This window comes from Lagenorhynchus albirostris, chromosome 5, assembly GCF_949774975.1.
Source record: "Lagenorhynchus albirostris chromosome 5, mLagAlb1.1, whole genome shotgun sequence".
Lineage (NCBI taxonomy): Eukaryota > Metazoa > Chordata > Mammalia > Artiodactyla > Delphinidae > Lagenorhynchus > Lagenorhynchus albirostris.
Window position 1 is genome coordinate 142,455,123 of NC_083099.1, and position 18,889 is coordinate 142,474,011.

At 56.9% G+C, this 18,889-nt stretch overlaps 1 protein-coding gene across 10 annotated transcripts in view; it reads left to right on the top strand.

Annotated features, from left to right (window-relative positions):
• Positions 1-10,557, top strand: part of SLC37A1 (solute carrier family 37 member 1) — a 68,091-nt gene extending 57,534 nt beyond the window's left edge. For 6 of the 10 annotated variants that reach the window (XR_009540823.1, XR_009540822.1, XR_009540821.1 and 3 more), the window contains 4 exons: positions 5,281-5,378; positions 8,722-8,955; positions 9,087-9,151; positions 9,581-10,557. Coding sequence is in view for 3 of the 10 variants with exons in the window: in XM_060150981.1 (XP_060006964.1) it covers positions 5,281-5,378; positions 9,087-9,151; positions 9,581-9,596 (179 nt within the window). In the remaining 7 variants the exon portion in view is untranslated. Of the gene's footprint in view, positions 1-114; positions 275-5,280; positions 6,317-8,721; positions 8,956-9,086; positions 9,152-9,580 lie in introns of those variants that run through there. The other 4 variants (XR_009540825.1, XM_060150981.1, XM_060150983.1 and 1 more) reach the window with 4 other exon arrangements.
• Positions 10,558-18,889: the final 8,332 nt, after the last annotated feature.

Below are 18,889 nucleotides of genomic sequence, written 5' to 3' on the forward strand. Positions count from 1 at the left end.
AGGTTTCCTTCCAAGCCGGTGGTGAGCAGACTATGGCCCACGGGCCTCTGGGCCACTGAGTGTTTCTCACAGTCTTTCAAGGGAGATAGGATCTTATGTCAATATAAATGACAGGTGAACTGGCGGGTCTCGTGGCGCACAAGACTCCGAGTGTTACCAGCCCCGTTAAGGATCTTGGAGAGAATGCAGTGGCATATTCTGGAGGGAAAAGGAGCAACTCACGGCTCTGAGCTGGGCCGCTGGGAGCTGGTCAACAGCAAGCCTGTCCTGACCCGTGAGTCAGAAGGCTGACAGCAACGTCCGTGACCTTGTTGAGCCTCTTGGGAGGAGCACACAGACCGGGACCCCTCCCGCCAAGCCCCCGGAGCCGCCTGCCCCGGGCTGCTGTGTCGGTGAGGGCCCCTTTCTGGAGACATGGGGACTGGAGCTGGGAGGTGGGCTGGAGTGGCCCCGCTGGCCGCTGCGGAGGTGTCACCTGCTGCCCCAGGCCCCTGGAGTAGGGGGACACTGAGAGAGGGGGCAGGCCAGGTGGGGAGGGGCCCTGGGGCGTCTGGAGCACCCCTGTAGCAGTAAACCAAGCGCTTGCCGGACAGAAGCGGCTCTGCAAGCACAGTTCCACCCAATACTGGCCTCTCCTTGGGCCCTCCTCGGTCCACCCTGTCTGGGGCGTGCGGACCCCTCCCTGCCCAGGCTCAGGGCCTCTCCCCGCTGGCCCGCCCTCCTCTGGAGCACCGTCCACCTGTCTGCTCTGTACTGTCCTCTCTCCCTGCATCTGAATGGAAGCCCCAGGAGGACAGGAGTTTGTTTCGTTCTCGGTTGTACTCTGAGCCCCGGGACGGTGCCTGGGATGGAGCAGGCACTCAGTAAGTGGGTGAGGAAGGAGTTGCCCGGTGGCTCTAAGACGGGAGAGCGCAGGTGGGCGGGGCGGTCTCCCATCCAGGCTGTCGGGTTCGAAGATGAGGGGCCGGGTAGCAGAGGCCTCAGCCCTCACGGCTCACCGGGACAGGGCCGCACTGTGATGCTGGTCTCACCACCCTGATGTTCTCGGTGAGAACATCCCCTCGGGGGCGCCTCCTGGGAGCCGGGGTACAGGGCTGGGGTTAGGGAGGTCGGGCAGGGGGCCGTGCCGTGTGACGGGTGTCCGCGTCTGCCAGCACGCCCCCCCGGGCTCACATGGCCCCTGAGAAGTTTCCCACAGCCTGGAAGATGCGCTGTCGGGAGACTCCTGGGCTGAGCACGGCTCTGAGGGGCTGTGTGACCCGGCCGCATCCTCTCCACCTCCTGTCCACAGAGGCCTCTGTCTGAGTCAGTCCAGCGCCCACTGTGACACCCTTTTCTGAAAGCAACTTGGGAGCTTGGCCGGCAGCCCTGATTGCATTTTAAAGCAGAAGATGGGGGGTTAAAAAGAAGGAAATTATGAAGTAGCCTAAAGAACACATTTTTCTTGATCTTCTCAAAACAAGAGGGAAGCAGAAGTTCTTGGCCCAGGGTAGAGACTGCGTCTCTAATCGGGGGCAGGCTCTCAGCTGCAGGAGGAACCAAAGCCCAGCTCTGGACACCTGTCACCCCTCACAGAAGGAGGGCAGAGGCCAACTCAGACCATCCCCGGCCTCTGCACTCGCTGCAGGTCCTGCATCCTGGGTCTGGCTGAGCCTCGGACTCCACGGGCTCTGGCAACCCCAGTGCACCGGGACAGAGGAGGTGGTCGCCATGGAAACGGCAGGCAGGCACGTCCACCACTGTGTCTCCCCCACTGTTTGTCTGCTTAAGTGCTGCCCAAGTAGATGGAAGCAAAGCCAGGCTCAGGCAGAGATGCACACTGTTCCAGCAGAAATTCTGTTCACAAGGGCGTTTACCCTGATGTGTTTATTAAATGTTGTAAATGTTGGTTCCAACGGAGACAGAGCTCGACTAATTGTGAACAAGCTGGTGCCTTCTCTCAATTCACCAGAGCCAGACGGTTGCAGGGACACCAGTTCACGTGTTTGGTGCGTTCACAGGGTTGAGAACTGCATCCCGGTGGGCTGCAAGGCTGGCTGTTTCTTTATGTTTATGCAGGGCGATTAAATAGAGCCCTGAATTTCTTCAAGTTAATTTTTATTTTCTCAAAGTAACACACACTGTTACTTTAGAAACCAGATAGTAGTCTTAGAAACGTATTATAATGCAAAGTGACAGTCCCCTGCCCACGCCCCCTCCGCCCCCTCTTCCTAGAAGCCATCGCTTTCGACCATTCTGTCCCGTCTTCCCCACACACACAGTCACACGTCTCTTGATCCATCACCTTGTCTGCTGTCCTCCTGGTGAGGAAGCTGGGGCCCCTGCTCCCCACGGCCCCTCCTCTCGTCCTCCCCAGCCATCCTGACTGCTTGACATCGCTCACTCTTGAGCCCAGAAATAAACTTTAACTATTACACCCTTAATATGCACGTTTTTGGTTTTCCCCAAAGTAACAAACATCCTGTTTTCCCTTTTGTTTACTTTTCTGTCCCGGCTGTTCCTTCCTCTCCAGCGTGGCCGGCAGCCTGCGAGGGGCCCTGCAGCCACGTGACCCCTGTGCTCTGCCTAGGACACGGCTCTCATCCCAGAGCTGCTTATACTGCCCTCCTGCAAGCCCCTTTCATGTCTTGGCCACGGTGGACCCCTGTTTCCTAGACCCCGTGTTCTCCTCTTTGGTGGAAAACGTCTCCTAGTAGCTTCCAAGGAATAGTTTGCAGGAGGCAGATTTGAGGGCTCGGGAGTCTGTGGGGTCTGGGTTCAGGTCTCTCCCTTGGGTATAGAATTCTAGCCCAGAGTCCTTTTCCTCCAGAATTCTAGTGTCTTCTAGCTCCCGCTGTCACCACAGAGAAGCCCGTTGTCACCCTTAGCCCAGGCCTCCACCTCTGACCTCTGGTCTTTCCTCTTGGAGGCCCCCAGGCTCACTTTACCTCTGCAGCCTCTTTGCATCCCCCATGCCCTGGGCACCTGGGGCCCACCCAGTCTGGAAACACATGCCCTGCATCCCTGGGAAAGTGTGCTGTGTTTTCTCTTTGACAAGTCTCCTCTCCTCTTCTTGTCTTCCTAGAAAACCCATTAGTTGGATGTTTCACTTTCTGGATTCATCCTTCAGTTTTCTTTTTTCCTTTTGCCTGACGATGTCTTTGTTCTCCTCTACTTTCTCCGAGATGTTCTCGGCTTTCCTTTCCAACTTCCGTGCTGAACTTTTAATTTCAGGCATCACCATGTTATATTCATTAGTGTCATCCTGCCCTTTCAGTGCATCCTGTTCTTCTTGGACGCAGTGTTGTGAGATTGAATGCTGTGAAATTGCTGAAGCTGGATGGTTTTCAGACACAAAAGTGGGAGTTTCGCATGATTCAACTCCTTTTTCTGTTAGTTCTCCGGGGGTATGACATTTTCCGGGGAATGTTCTTCTCCACGGTTTCTTTATTTCCTCCAGATTCCCCCTCCTCCCGGCTTGTCTGCTTTCACGTTGAGGCTTTTTCCTCTACACGGGTGAACCTTGGCCATCCCATCATATATTCATATTTAAGACGGAGCCACTAAGAACTCGTCAGCAGCCCTTTCTGCACGGGGCGCATGTCAACTGCTGGTCTTCGGGGTCCGACTGGGGTCAGGAGGAGGAGACCCACCCCCCCCCAGGACCCACAGGGGTGTGACCTCACAGCCAGCATTCTTGCCACTGGGAGGCAAGGTTAAGCTTCTGCTCTCCTGGGGTGTGGGTGTCGGGGGGTGATCACTGAGTAGTGATGCTGAGGGGAGAAACCTGGGGTCAGAGGGGCCGGAGGGTCGTATCTAGCCGTTCATTATAGAAGAGTCTCAGGCAGATCCCGTTTCCTCCTACCGCCCCTCCGCCCCTGCCTCGTGCACTTGGGCAGTCTGGCTCTGAGCTGGGAGTCCCCGGCCCCTTCTCGTGAGCAAGGAAAACCATGCCAGTCACGCCCTTTAAATCCCATCCTCAAAAGCAGTGCCTTCTCTCATCCACCCGTCTCCTTGTGGGTTTTCATTTTTTTTAACTCAGTTATGGTTCATCCTGGGGTGTTCGGGAGGGAAGAGAGAAACACGTGTGCACAGTCCACGTTGACCTGGAGTCCTTCTGTGACTTTCAAAAAACACAATTGCTTCTCCGATTATAAAAGTAGTAAGCGCTCTTTGTGAACGCTTAACACTAGCACGTCTGACGTAGGAAAGACCCTCATCAACCTCTCTCTCAGAGGTTAAAGCTCAGTCAGGAACTTGGTGGGAAGTGTGGGAATCCACGCTTCTTCCTGTTCCGAGCCACTGAGCCATCCTCCACGCGTTTCATAACTTATTCCAGTCTCTCTTAGGAAAATAAACAACTGCTGCAACAAACGTTCTTAAACAGATATTTCTGGATATTTTGAGGAATATTTGCTTTCTTTTGTTTTATCATTTTTTAAAAAATTATTTTGACATAATTTGAGACTTACAAAAAGGTTTCAAAAATAGTACAAAGAAATCATATTTGCTTTATCATTCCCTCTCCCTCCCTCCCTCTCTCTTTTCTCTGTCTCTGTACATACCCACACATGGGCACATACGCATGCACACGAGTGTATACTTATGAATGTACACGTGCATGTTTTTTCCCAAACCACTTAAGAGTAAATCGCAGACATGCTGCCCCTTTTACCGATAGCTATGTATTCAGCGTGTATTCCCCCAAAACAAGGAATTCCTGGTATAGCCACAGTACAATGATCAGGATCAGGAAGTTAACAGTGATACAGTATTAACATCTACGAACCTTATTCATATTTAACCACATATTTTTATAGCATAAGAATGTCTAAGGTTGTGCATTAGGTTCTGACTACTTTATAATAATTTTTTAATGGGATTGTTGGGTCAAAAGAATGGATATTGTAACGTGAGGACACATTTTTAGATTTGCCTCCAAAAAAAGCTTGGACCAATCCTGCTTCACCAGTACAAGTACCAGGCTTTTTTATCCCTGATCAGTCTGACAGGTGAGAGTGAAATTTTAGCGTTTAATGTGGTTTTTCTTTTTTGGGGTCATGCTCCGTGGCTTGCGGGATCTTAGTTCCCCAACCAGGGATTGAACCCATGCCCCCTGAAGTGGAAGCTTGACGTCTTAACCACTGGACCGCCAGGGAAGTCCCCTTAACGTGCTTTTTTAAGTTAGGAGTAAGGTGTCGAGCACCTTCCTGTATATTTACTGGGCCTGGGTATTTTGGGTGGTCACGTTCCAGAGTTTTCTGCACACAGCGCCACGCGTGTCCCTTTGCCTCGTTCCAGGAGCAGCGCTGGGCCCACTGCTGGCCGGGCTCCTCTCCCCGTCGGGGTGGAGCAACGTGTTCTACATGCTGGTGTTTGCAGACGCCTGTGCCTTAGTGGTGAGTCATCTTGCTTTCCAGCCAGGCAGCTTTCCCGAGTGTCTCTGTGGCTGTCAGCCACACACCGGGGGCACTTCTTCCTGCGGCTCTTGGCAGAGTTTGGGCCGGTGACAGACCCCTAAATGTTCGTGGTCCTAGGCCCTTTCTCTGGTTTAAACAGATGTCCGAAGCAGCAGCAGGTTGGGAAAGAGGCCGAGAGGGGGCTCGTGTGGGCCTCGGGCGGGTTCTTGAGCCCCTCTGCTCCGAAGCACCCACCTGTGCAGTGGGCAGAATAACGGCACCAGGGACGGGATTTACTGTGGGGGCTAAAGGGGACGGTGCACTTAGCTGGCCTCCTACCCGGTGCCGTGACTGCTCCCACACCCCTCCTGCCCCCAGCCGGCCGCACTGGGGAAGCAGCTGGTTCCCGCACCCAAACTGTTCTAGAGCTCAGAACAGGAGCCGGGGCCGCCCATGCAGCACTGAGCACTGCGGTCTCTGCGCCCCGCGTCTGTCCCCTCCTGCATGCGCAGGTCGGAGGCTCCCCCGGGATGGAGGAGGCCGGTCCCGACGGCACAGCCCTGCAGTGGCCACCTGCAAGAGTGGCCACCGCGCCCCTCGACCGGTCACCCCGCGCAGGGGCCCAGGCCTGAAGCTACCGTCTCCTCTCGCGTCACCCGGAAAACCGAATGTTGATCCCATTACAAATGAGTTGAGGATCTTGGAAATATCAACTCCATCAATTAAATGAAACCTTTATGTTTTCATTCCCGGAAGCCCCAAGACACAGCTCCCCCCATTTCATACAGAATCAAATACCGACTCTCAACTTATGAACCTGTTAGGTGTTAAAAGCAGCTCTTCAATTAAGTCCCCAGATCATTTCCGCCAAGCAGCAGTGAAACTTCCATCGTTATGGCTGTTTAAGGCTGAAAACACTTCAATTTCAGGAATACCAAGTAATATATACACTAAACTTCCTTTTAAAGCACAGCTAAACTCGTAAGAAAGGAAAGGATATCCCCAGGACCCCAGAATGTAAAGACAACTAAAATAAGTACCCAGGCTGATGCTGGAGCAGCCAGGGTGAGTCGTCGGTCTCAGGAATTGAGGGGCTGGGTGGTTATGCCTCCCCTCCCACAGCCCTGGGGCTAAGAGGCGCGGTGCTGGGCTGGCCCAGGATGCGGAGCTGGCAGTGGAGACCCCTCGTCAAGCCCGGACCGTCGGGGGTCCCTGCGTGTGGTGAAAGCATGCACGTTTGCACGCTGCTACGGAAGACGGCCAGGATGCGTGCCGTCTCAGCCCACACGCCAGGCTGGGGGCAAGTCTGCCCTGAGAACTTTTAGCCATGGACCTGCTTACAGTAACCTCCCGTTTTTTAACTTAGCATTATGTAAATGTTATGGAACACCTACAAAACATTAAGTAAAGTTGGTTCTAGGGTGGTGATGTACCTGGTTCTTCGGCAGAAGCAAATCCCAAACCATGTGAGAGGAACAAAGTTCACCCCCCGCCGCGTGGGGCCTCTAACACCCAGCTGCAGATGAGCTCACACTCCCAAATCAGGAAACAGTAGGGAACGGCCCGCTGTGATGCAGTGACAGGCACAACACACAGACCCCCGAACGGCAGGTAAAAGGGTTATCGCATAAACCGTAAAAATAAACACTTGTAACGTTACTAAGATGATCATACTGAGTGAAGTAAGTCAGAAAGGGAAAGACAAATACCATATGATGTCACCTGTGTGTGGAATCTAAAATATGACGCAAATGAACCATCTGCAAAACAGAAACAAACTCGCAGACATAGAGAACAGACTCTGGTGGCCAAGGGGGAGGGGAAGTGGGGGAGGGAAGGGTCGGGAGTTTGGGGTCAGCAGACGCAAACGATTATACAGAGGATGGATAAGCAACAAGGACCTACTGTAGCGCACAGGGAACTATATCCAACCTGCAGGGATAAACCATAATGGAAAAGAATATGAAAAAAGATTGTCTCTATGTGTATAACTGAGTCACTTTGCTGTACAGCAGAGATTGGCGCTACACTAAATCAACTAGACTCCAATTTAAAAAAGATGAAAAAAAATGACTAAAGATGGCAAAGAAGGGACTGAATTCACGTGCAAAGAACAAGAACTAAAAAAGACGGAGCTGGTGACATACAGGTATAAGGAAGTCATCCAGAATGAGCCCAGAAAGGGGAAGCTGGAAAATACTAGGGAGCAGATAGAGATTGGAGGCTCAGAGGAGACGGCCCGGCACCGTCCAGCAGGAGTCCCAGAGGAAGAAACTGGAGAACCTGAGGTCGAAGCAGTCGTTGAAGAGAAAAGAGCTGGGAGTGAGGGGTGTGGGAGAGGACCCCACCGGGTCTGCGGTCACCAGCGGACGGCAGACTAGCTTGGAAACCCCGACTCCAGTTACTTACAGGAAACACACCTGAAATGTCAGAAAGGACGAAAGGGAAAACACATAACAGGCAAACAATAACTGCGAGCCCGCGGCACCGGCTAGGTCAGATGAGAGACTCCAGCCAAAATCGCTGCAGGAGAGAGCGAGGACAGCCAGCAGACGGCTCGGTGGTTCCACTGAGGACAGTCTTTTCAGCCTTAAAGACCAGACACGGGCTTCCCTGGTGGCGCGGTGGTTGAGAGTCCGCCTGCCGATGCAGGGGACGTGGGTTCATGCCCCGGTCCGGGAAGATCCCACATGCCGCGGAGCGGCTGGGCCCGTGAGCCATGGCCGCTGAGCCTGCGCGTCCGGAGCCTGTGCTCCGCGACGGGAGAGGCCACCACAGTGAGAGGCCCGCGTACCGCAAAAAAAAAAAAAAAAAAAAAGACCAGACATGCCTCTTCTCTTCTGGGGTCTGTAGGCCAGTTTCACCTCCTTCCACGTCTGAGGCTGGACCTCCACGAACCCGGCAGGTGACTCTGGGGGCCTGCGGACTGTCTGGCTGTGATCACGCCTGGGGCCCTGCTCTCCGAGCCCCGGGCCTTCCCCTCTCCCTCTGACCCCCGTCACACGGGGCTGCAGCCCCCTGCGCGGGCTCTGGGGCCAAGAGGACCTCTCCCTGCTGGGCAGTGCACACAGACGGCCGCTTTTGTCACGTCTGAGAAGTTGGTGGGGCGACCAGCAGGCCCTGAGGCGGCAGGGCCCGGGCTCTCGCAGAAGCTCCCCCGTGGAACAGAGCTGCTCCAAGGGTGGCCGGGCAGCCTCCGGTGCTGCTGGCTGCGGACCCTCGCCTGGTCCTCCATTACCCTGGTCTCCCCCAGTGTCACCGTGACCATGGGTCACCTTGTCCTCACTCTCTGTCTTTTTCCCATTTGGACACTTTATGACTGGACTGATTTCATTTTAAACAGACATCTTTCTGGCTGGAATCTGTCCTAAGGGCGTTATTCCCAGGAGCACGGCCTCCTCCCAGTGACACACGGGACTCGGTGCCCAGCAGCCCTGCCCTGGGACCCGGCCCGTGGGCAGCTGTGCGGGGCACTCCCACCGCTCTGCTTGAGGCTTTTAAGTTCTTTACGTTCTGAGGAAGAGGTCCCTCCGTGGGCAGCTGGTCCCCAGCGCCCCACGGGAGAGCCGCAGACACGGTGAACTTGAGCGCCCGCTGGGTTGGGCTCCCGGGGGGCGGGGCTGCCCTGGCACCTTCCCGCTGCCAGCAGGGCACCACCCGCAGGGTCTCCCAGCAGTAACCGTGGCCTTGTCTTTGCTCTGGGTGCAGTTCCTGCTCCGCCTCATACACAAGGAGCTGAGCTGCCCGGGGTCGGCGACGGGAAACCAAGCTCTGTAAGTGCGCCCTGCCCCCTGCGCCCCTCAGCCTCTGAGCGTCAGCCCGGCCTGTCTGCCACCACACCTGCTTCTCCTAAAAGACCACACCTCACCCGTGGTCCCTGGCACTGCACGCCTCATTCACGCTCATTTTTCCTTTCCTAATCAATACCTGGTGTGGGTACGATCCCGGCAACCTCTCCTCAAAATGGAGTGAAAAAATGTGCGGGAAATTTACCTCTTTTCTGCTCTTTGAGCTGCAGCTTTCAGACAAACATAGCAGCTCCCAGGCTCAGCCTGGCTCTGCTCCCGCTTCCTGCGTCCTCTCCCCTTTTCTGTCCCCAAGGCCTCGGGACAGGAAGGGAGAAGCTCCAGGCTCTGCGCTTTGGGCGTGAATTGAGCGCTGCAGGCTGGGAGACCAGCTGCTGTTTCACCCTCCTCTTGCAGGTTTAAGGAGCACTGACCCTTCGAGTCCCGTGGAGGGAGGCTGGGCCAGTCCTTCACAAACTGTCTTTCAAGGAAGAGTTCAAATAAAGGATCCTGTGTTGAAAAGAGTGATTTACCCTTGCCTTTTGCACATTCACCTGGGAAAGACACACAAGCCACTTTGAGAAATCCTGGTACTGTGTCAGCCGGGCCGTGGAGCTCCCCGGCAGTGGTGGAGCAGCTCGTGGGCGGTGCTGGCTGCCGCCCGCCGAGCCCCACGAGCTGGCTCCTCGGGGCGCCGGGTGGCCCCTCTGCATCCTGAGTGGCAGCGGCCGGGACTGGTGTGCAGCGCCCAGGGGAGCCTCGGTCTCTCTCAGGTATTTCAGCGCGGGACGTCCAAGTGGGTGGAGCTCAGATGGCAGGAACGTGCCGGGGGACAGTCAGGATGCTGCAGGCAGTCGGGGTGCGGACCGCAGAGACACCTCTGCAAGGACAGAGCTGACACCTGCATCAAAACCAAGACAGAGCTCAGACCCATCATGTCACCCAAAAGATGTCCCCAGCACTTCCCCCTGCTCTGCACCCACCCGGAAACGGTCCAGGGTGGACTGCAGTGAAGCCGTCAAAGCCTGTGGACAGACTGGAGGACAGACGGCCGCCCCAGAACCCCGGGGGTTCCCGTCACCAGAGCCCCAAGGGCCCCGAAGCCACTGGCCCCGGGTGGGGTCGCGGGGAGGACGCGGTGAGGCCGGGCCCGCAGCCCAGCCCTCTGTCTCCCCCCGTGACGCCACGCGCAGACCTGGGCCTGTCCTTGGTGACACAGCACTGGGGCGGATTTATTTGCTGAAATGGGTGATGTGTTACAGAAGCTTAGGGAACATACGTGGCATCTTGTCATTGATCCAGACAAGCTCCGATGGTTTTCTAACCACCTGTTTCCTCGGGCGTTGCCTCTCGGTTGTTGACCTTTGAAATAAAATGTTTAAAAGAAAAACCAACTCAGGCAGAATGTTGGTTATTTCTGCTCACGTCTCCATTACATTCAAAAAAGAAAACTTCCAAATAGAGCTTCGCGCTCTTGGTTTTCTCAGGGTCGATCACAGTCCGTGGTTTTGCAGCTGGAAGCAGAGACCGTTTCCAGCAGAGAGGGGGTCACCCGCTTGCGGACAAGTCCCCAGTCTACACAGAAGGTCGTGCCCAGGCCCCAGCAAACCCAGCGGCTGGATGTTTTGTAAATCATGTGATGCAAGGAATACCCCAAGGTTTGTCCTTGACCATGAAATGTCACACCGGCAGGAGCAGGGCTGCACTTGAAAACTGCACAGTTCAGGGCAGGCTTTCAGACGTCCTTCTCAGAACAGGCATCTTCTAAGGTGACACACGTCTTTGTCAGACAGGGTGCCGAGTGTTAACACCTGTGCACTGAAAGGCAGGCTGTCCCTGGGGCCGTGGTCAGGTCTGGCTGTAGACCACGGCCGTCTTGTTGTCCCCGCTCTCCAGTGGCGGGCAGGCGAGGTGAGGGCCCTTCTGAACACACTGGTCCTCACAGGGAGCTTGCTTTTTTTGTTAACCAAAGTTACTTACACACTTAGAAAGCTTCCTCCTACTAAAGATAAAATTTCCATCGACGCTAAGTGGATTCCATACGGTTTCGCACACACGGTTCACTCAGCCTCATCCTTCTGTCCCTCTGGCATCCCGTGTTTCATCCTCTGCCTCTGGCCCACACGTCCTTATTCTCCCTCCCTGCCCTTGGCTGTAAGCATCCTTCTCGCCTGGCCTCCAGGGATCGTGGTGGCCTGAGTTTGTCTGTGCCCTGCAGGCTGCGGCCCCCTTGCTACCGTACAGCCTCTGTCCTTTTTTCGTTACTAAATGGCATCAACAAGGGCAGGAAAAGACTCAGAGCTCCCGCCTCAGAGCACAGTTCTGTCTGGGGCCTGAGCTGCTCAGATGCCCAGGTGAGGTCTTGAGTTGACCCAATTCAATTTTGCACCTTCCCCGAAGAATAGCTACCCTCTGTTGTGGTTCAGCAACAGAAAGCTTTTTAGGAGGCGATCGTTGTTTTTCCCAACCCAGGGCACTAAGGTATTAGAAGAAAATCTTCCACAACCCACAGAGGAAGAGGGGCGGCCGTCCTGAGCCTGCAAAGGGACATCAAACAGCGCCCTTGGAGGGGAGAGTGCACCCCTTTAGAAAAGGAGGTTCACACACGGCTATTTTCTGAAGCAGCTTGGCTGAAGCATTCTCTATCCGTGAGTGGAAGATTTCATCCTGACTTTTAAGGGAAAAAGTATATGATTTCAGTATAAAAATACATCATCGTTTCATTCCGCGCAGTAGCTGGGATAATATCCTTCTGCAAGTAGCCAGCCGTGGTGCCTATGTGCTTGTATTCATATGGAAATGTAACTCTGCCCTTCTTGAATGTATATGTCAGTAAGATTTTCCTATTCAAATCCATAAAAAATGCCCAGGATGATTGAAATGCAAGCTTGCGACAGGGGCAGTGAGGGAGCCAGGGGCGGGGCTACAGCCCCTCCAATCACAAATGAAAGAGAAACTGGTCCTAGAAACTCGCCATGATAAAGAGCTCCCTCCGATCACCAGCTTGTAAAATCCAGTAAGAATAAATTATTGGAAAAAATGAACTGGAAAAAGAATATGTCATAACTTTTTATCATTAGATTCAATACACATACAAGCACTCTGCCGCGTTGCTGTAGGAGTTTGTGAACGCTGACTCCCCTCTCTGCTCACCCTTTTTAAAAATGTTATTGGAGTAGAGTTGATTTACAACAGTGCGTTAGTTGCAGGTGTACAGCAGAGCGATTCAGTTATACATGCACATACATTCATTCTTCTTCAGGTTCTTTTCCCATATGGGTCATTACAGAATATTGAGTAGAGTTCCCTGTGCTCTACAGTAGGATCTTGTTGGCTGTCTATTTTATATATAGTCGTGTGTGTATGTGAATCCCAAACTCCTAATTCATCCCTCCCCGCCCTGCAACCCACGTTTCCCCTTCAGTAACCATCCATTTGTTTTCGAAATCTGCTCGTCTTATCGTGACCTGTAACCAGTGACCCACCAGACACACCCGGCATAGGAGGGAAGCTTGCAGGGCAGGGAGCTGCGTGGCTGCCCCCCCATCCCGGGGATGGGGGCTCCAGGGTGGATGGCTTGGAGGCTGGCTGTGGGGGTGCAGGGGCTGCTGTGAGTGACCCACACTGTGCGTCACGTGGAGTGTCCCCAAGGAGCGTCAGCAGTCTGGCTTCCAGGGCGCCCCAGGGCTGCCAGGCTGGGGAGTGCCGGCAGCTCCTCTGCTCACTGGCCGGGCTGCAGGCGTCTGTTTCTCCAACCAGAGCCCAGTGTCAAACGAACACATGGGCCCCTTGTTCAAAAGTCAGAAGAAAGTGCTGTTCAAAGTACTAGAATATGAAACGTTTTCCCTCTTCCCTGGGGAGGGGCGGTAGGAGACAGGATTACGGGACCGCTGAGGATCCAGTCCTACAGCCCCTTAACACTGCCCCGCCGGGCTTCACTACAAACCACAGATCCAGAGAGAACACCCTGCAGGACTCAACACAGCAACGGCAGAGCAGTAAACCCAAGCACAGGCCCCGTGGCTGCGGCGGCCGTAGCCCGTGAAGCCATCATGGCGACGCCGCGGCCCCACCCAGGCTTAGACAGGACCTGCAGGCCGGACGGGGAGCCCGGAGCCAGAGTCAGCCGGAGGGGACTCGTGTGCTGTCCCTGCCACTGTGCGGCCCCTGCACGTCGTGCAGCCCGTTCGGGTTAGGGTGGCCTGTGGGCGTCCTCCTCTAGGGTGTCTGAAAGGTCCCACCCCAGGAACGGACACGGGTTCTGGGCTCATCCTGTTACCGATCAGGGTTCTTGGCCTCCTTAACCAATAGAAGTTGATCAGAGGCCAGACGAGAAATTCAGACAGGGCTTTCCTGGGGCCCCTGCTGCAGCAGGCGGGATCGGCAGCAAACCCCAGGTTCCCTTGCTTGCCTGCTCCCGGGGCGGGGGGCGAGCTGTTCCTTACATGGGGTGAGGGGAAGGGTGTGTCCAAGGGTCAGGCCGGAAGGGCAACTTAGGTGATCTGCCCACCCCTTAGGTGGTGGTGTGTGCAGGGGGTCTGCGCAGTGGTGTGTGCAGTGGTGTGTGCAGGGGGCCTGCGCAGTGGTGTGTGCAGTGGTGTGTGCAGGGGGCCTGCACAGTGGTGTGTGCAGGGGACACGTGCAGTGGTGTGTGCAGGGGGCCTGCGCAGTGGTGTGTGCAGGGGACACGTGCAGTGGTGTGTGCAGGGGGCCTGCGCAGTGGTGTGTGCAGGGGGCCTGCGCAGTGGTGTGTGCAGTGGTGTGTGCAGGGGGCCTGCGCAGTGGTGTGTGCAGGGGGCCTGTGCAGTGGTGTGTGCAGGGGACACGTGCAGTGGTGTGTGCAGGGGGCCTGCGCAGTGGTGTGTGCAGGGGGCCTGCGCAGTGGTGTGTGCAGGGGGCCTGCGCAGTGGTGTGTGCAGGGGGCCTGCGCAGTGGTGTGTGCAGTGGTGTGTGCAGGGGGCCTGCGCAGTGGTGTGTGCAGGGGGCCTGCGCAGTGGTGTGTGCAATGGTGTGTGCAGGGGGCCTGCGCAGTGGTGTGTGCAGGGGACACGTGCAGTGGTGTGTGCAGGGGACACGTGCAGTGGTGTGTGCAGGGGACACGTGCAGTGGTGTGTGCAGGGGACACGTGCAGTGGTGTGTGCAGGGGGCCTGCGCAGTGGTGTGTGCAGGGGACACGTGCAGTGGTGTGTGCAGGGGACACGTGCAGTGGTGTGTGCAGGGGACACGCGCAGTGGTGTGTGCAGGGGACACGCGCAGTGGTGTGTGCAGGGGGCCTGCGCAGTGGTGTGTGCAGGGGACACGTGCAGTGGTGTGTGCAGGGGACACGTGCAGTGGTGTGTGCAGGGGGCCTGCGCAGTGGTGTGTGCAGGGGGCCTGCGCAGTGGTGTGTGCAGGGGGCCTGCGCAGTGGTGTGTGCAGGGGACACGTGCAGTGGTGTGTTCAGGGGACACGTGCAGTGGTGTGTGCAGGGGGCCTGCGCAGTGGTGTGTGCAGGGGGCCTGCGCAGTGGTGTGTGCAGGGGACACGTGCAGTGGTGTGTGCAGGGGACACGTGCAGTGGTGTGTGCAGGGGGCCTGCGCAGTGGTGTGTGCAGGGGGCCTGCGCAGTGGTGTGTGCAGGGGGCCTGCGCAGTGGTGTGTGCAGGGGACACGTGCAGTGGTGTGTGCAGGGGACACGTGCAGTGGTGTGTGCAGGGGACACGTGCAGTGGTGTGTGCAGGGGGCCTGCGCAGTGGTGTGTGCAGGGGGCCTGCGCAGTGGTGTGTGCAGGGGGCCTGCGCAGTGGTGTGTGCAGGGGACACGTGCAGTGGTGTGTGCAGGGGACACGTGCAGTGGTGTGTGCAGGGGGCCTGCGCAGTGGTGTGTGCAGGGGGCACGCGCAGTGGTGTGTGCAGGGGACACGTGCAGTGGTGTGTGCAGGGGGCCTGCGCAGTGGTGTGTGCAGGGGGCCTGCGCAGTGGTGTGTGCAGGGGGCCTGCGCAGTGGTGTGTGCAGGGGACACGTGCAGTGGTGTGTGCAGGGGACACGTGCAGTGGTGTGTGCAGGGGACACGTGCAGTGGTGTGTGCAGGGGGCCTGCGCAGTGGTGTGTGCAGGGGGCCTGCGCAGTGGTGTGTGCAGGGGGCCTGCGCAGTGGTGTGTGCAGGGGACACGTGCAGTGGTGTGTGCAGGGGGCCTGCGCAGTGGTGTGTGCAGGGGGCCTGCGCAGTGGTGTGTGCAGGGGGCCTGCGCAGTGGTGTGTGCAGGGGACATGTGCAGTGGTGTGTGCAGGGGACACGTGCAGTGGTGTGTGCAGGGGGCCTGCGCAGTGCCCCGCCTTTGCTCTTGGCTCTGCAGAAGTGGCACTTGGGTTTTGGTCTTTTTATATCTTGCTGGCATTAATTTGCCCCAGCTGTGCGTGCACGCAGTTATTTTTAGCCCCTTATACTTTCTTTGTATTCTGTTGCTTGAGAAGACGTTTGTCCAGGTGCAAACCCTGCAGCAAAGGGTCCCGAGTCCCAGCCTGTCTCAGTCCTTCCAGGTGCTGGGCTGGCCTGCCTCTCCAGCTGAGCCAGTCAGTTCCTTTCAAGTCACCCTTTCACCAGTCAGCCTGGTGTCACTGTGCCCTGAAGGCTCAGCCTTCCTGATATGCTTCTAAGGAAGCGTGGTTAGGTGTCCCCATCCCTGGCCTGTTCCCACCTGGCCCCTGCCGAGGGCGCTAACTGACTGGGGCCACTTTACCAAGGCCCATGGGAGCGGGGCCCCGAGGGCAGTGACACCGCCACGGGGACGGGGTTCCACGCCAGGAGCCGGGCTCCCCCGCACCCCAAATAAAGCACAGGAGCTGGTTCCCTTGCTTGCCTGCACGAAGCCCGACCCTGAAACTGGTGAGTCACCATCCCAGCTGAGATGCTTCCGTGACAAGGCAGGGGCGTCACCTCCAAACTCACTGCAAGCCAAATGGGGACCTTGTGACATCTTGGCGGAGGGTCCTGGCCCCGCTGAGCCATTGCAGGGGGTACCCCGCGGGCAGAGCCGGGCCGTGTCCCGCAGCTCAGAAGGTGGGCAGGCTGCTAGAGGTTTGCCCCTTTTGATGGGCTCGTCCCCCCTTTCCTTTTCAGTCGGATGTCTGGGTACCTGTGTCCTAAACACCATTTCCTCTCCTCTTCCCATTGGTTTTACTTATTGATGATTTCCCAACAGCACCAAATGGCTTACTGTCCGGCCGGGACACATCACACATGCGTGTTAAGTGTGCACGGGTCCACCAGTGTTTAAAATAGATCGATTTAGACTATTTTTACTACTTCGAGTCAAACTAAACCTACAACCAAAAACAGATAACCCTGGCCAAAACATATCTTTGTGTGTCGTAGTCGACGTGACTGAGGTCCCCGCGTGGGTTGCATTTGCACCAGAAAAGCCGGGTGTTTGGGGGCCGCAGGAGAAGCAGGTGTCTTGCTCCAGAGGACAAGGGCTACAGCATCCTCTCCACAACGTGTCTGACCCCAAAAGGCTGAGGCCAGTACTGCCTTCCCTCTACCCCTAAGCGAGAACCAGCCCCGTTCCAGGGGAGCCCCTCACCCCTTCATGTACAAGTGATCAATGATTGTAACTTCACAGCCATGTAGCAGGGATCCAGGGCAAAAGGTAGAGGGTTACCCCTACCCTGGAGAGGGCCCCGGGCCTCCCTGCCCTTCAAAGTCAACACTATTCTGACCTTACCAGGTTTCCTGTACTGCAGCGAGTGAGGGTGTGTTTCCTGTCGTGTGTCGGTGGCCCCCAGGCACCTGCGCTGGCCTCTTGAGAGGTTTTGCCCGTTTTCCTGTTGGGCTGCTGGCCTCTTTCTTTCTGCCCGGCAGAGTACCTCCTGGAGCTGGTCCCCGTCTCTGATGGTTGGTTTTCCGCTTGGCTGGTGTGTGTCTGTGTGTGTCGTGTGTGGGTGTGCATGTGTAGTCCCCTACTGGTTCTGTGTGTCTGTTGGAACCCTGACCTGTTCAATGTCTTCCTCTCTTGTCTTCAGGTTTTAAGGGGACATGTCTTATTTTTATAATCAGAACAAGTAATAAAATTAATTTTGAAAGTAGGGGTAACACTAGAGAGAAAGTAAAGACCACTGTTGTGGGTTGTGGTCTCCCGGGCCAGCTGTGTTTCAGCACGTCCTCCCAGGGGCTGCAGCAGCGGCAGCAGGGCTGTGGAGCCTAGGACCCTGCCACACCCTCAGGGACATCGGGTGTCACCAACTGCACAAGCGCTGCGTTCAGAACCCCCGGCCGGGAAGCCACACCTGTGAAGACACCTCTCGGGTGCCTGGAGTCATGACTTCAAACCCGATTGGTAGACTGGTGTCATTCTTTCATCCAACACACGTGTCTCCCGGTGCTGGAGAAAACCAGCGACAGGCAGGGTGAGTGCAGCCCCTGCCTCGTGGGGTTGGTCTGTGGGACATAGACCAGAGCAGCAGACAGACCAGCAGTGCCGTGTCGGGGGGCCAGTTCTAGGAGAAACTAAACCAGCATGAGGGGACAGGAGGGAAGAGGTTATTTTACGTCGGGTGGTCGTCTTTGAGGAAGGGGTAGTTGAGCAGAGGACTCAGTGACGGGATGGAGTGAGCCGTCCAGGGACCCGGGCAAGCTGGCAGGACGGTCAGCGGGCACCATGCACAGTGGGCGCTGCCTTAACCAGGACTGGCAGGGCCAGGGAAGGAGGCAGGGAGGTGCAGGGGGTGGCGGGGAAGGGGGACGGGATCCCCGGTGGGTGAAGGGGCAGGTGGTAGGGGGACTGAGGACCTGATGGAAGGACAGTGCTGCACGGTCCGGACGGGCAGGGGAGGTGGTCAGCGGGCCTCAGAGCAGAGACTCGGGAGGTCTGCCTATCCCGGCCACAGCAAGGCTGAGGCTGTGGTGGCGGAAATGGGGGCTGACGTGGGGGGAGGCGGGCCAAGCTGGGCAGCTGGCGATCGGGAGACAGGGGTTAGAGACGGAGGGGCAGAAGGAAAGCCGAGCTGGGTGAAGCGCAGCAGAGGCTCGATGTGGGCGCAAGTCACAAGCTCGGAGCTGACAGACACCACTTGATGGTGGAGGACCCTGAGACCCAAAGAGAGGCCCAGTGGAGACCAGCCCAGGCCTGCCGGCCGGTGGTCTGAGCTTTGCCCACCGTCCCTTATAAATGCCGAGTCCAGCAGACCTCTGATGGCCAGTACCCCTGGAGACGCCCTTGTCTTTACAGCACTCCTTCCGGCTACCGTGACGCATGCCTCCCAACCCATGGGACCGCCCACGCTCCAGGGGTCCCGGCCGCTGACAGACCACCAGGGGCTCCCCCCACAGCCAAGGGGCTGGAGGGCTCACGGGACCTGCAAGCCTGAGGGTCTGAAAGGCCAAGACCCCTGTTATGTGTTGTCTTTTGTTCTGATTTAATAGAACCGAGATCTGTTGCTGCCACCAGAGGGCCTCCCTGCGCTGAGTCACAGAAGGACCTGTGGAAGTACGACCACGTCCCTGGGGGGCTCCTCTGCAGGGGCTCCCTGGGCCCCCAGCCAAGCCCCCAGGCTTCCCTCAAGGGCTGGGTTTTCAGAGGGTCCCTTTGCTTCGCTGTCACATTTAATGTGGTACAGGAAACCGAAGGGCAGGTGTCAGATGGCCAGCCTGGCAAGGGGAAAGTTGGACCTGCAGGCGGTGGGGAGGGGTTGGGCCCAGTGCAGCCGGGGGAGGGGGGCGGAGGGGGGCCTGGGAGGCAGGGGGATGGGG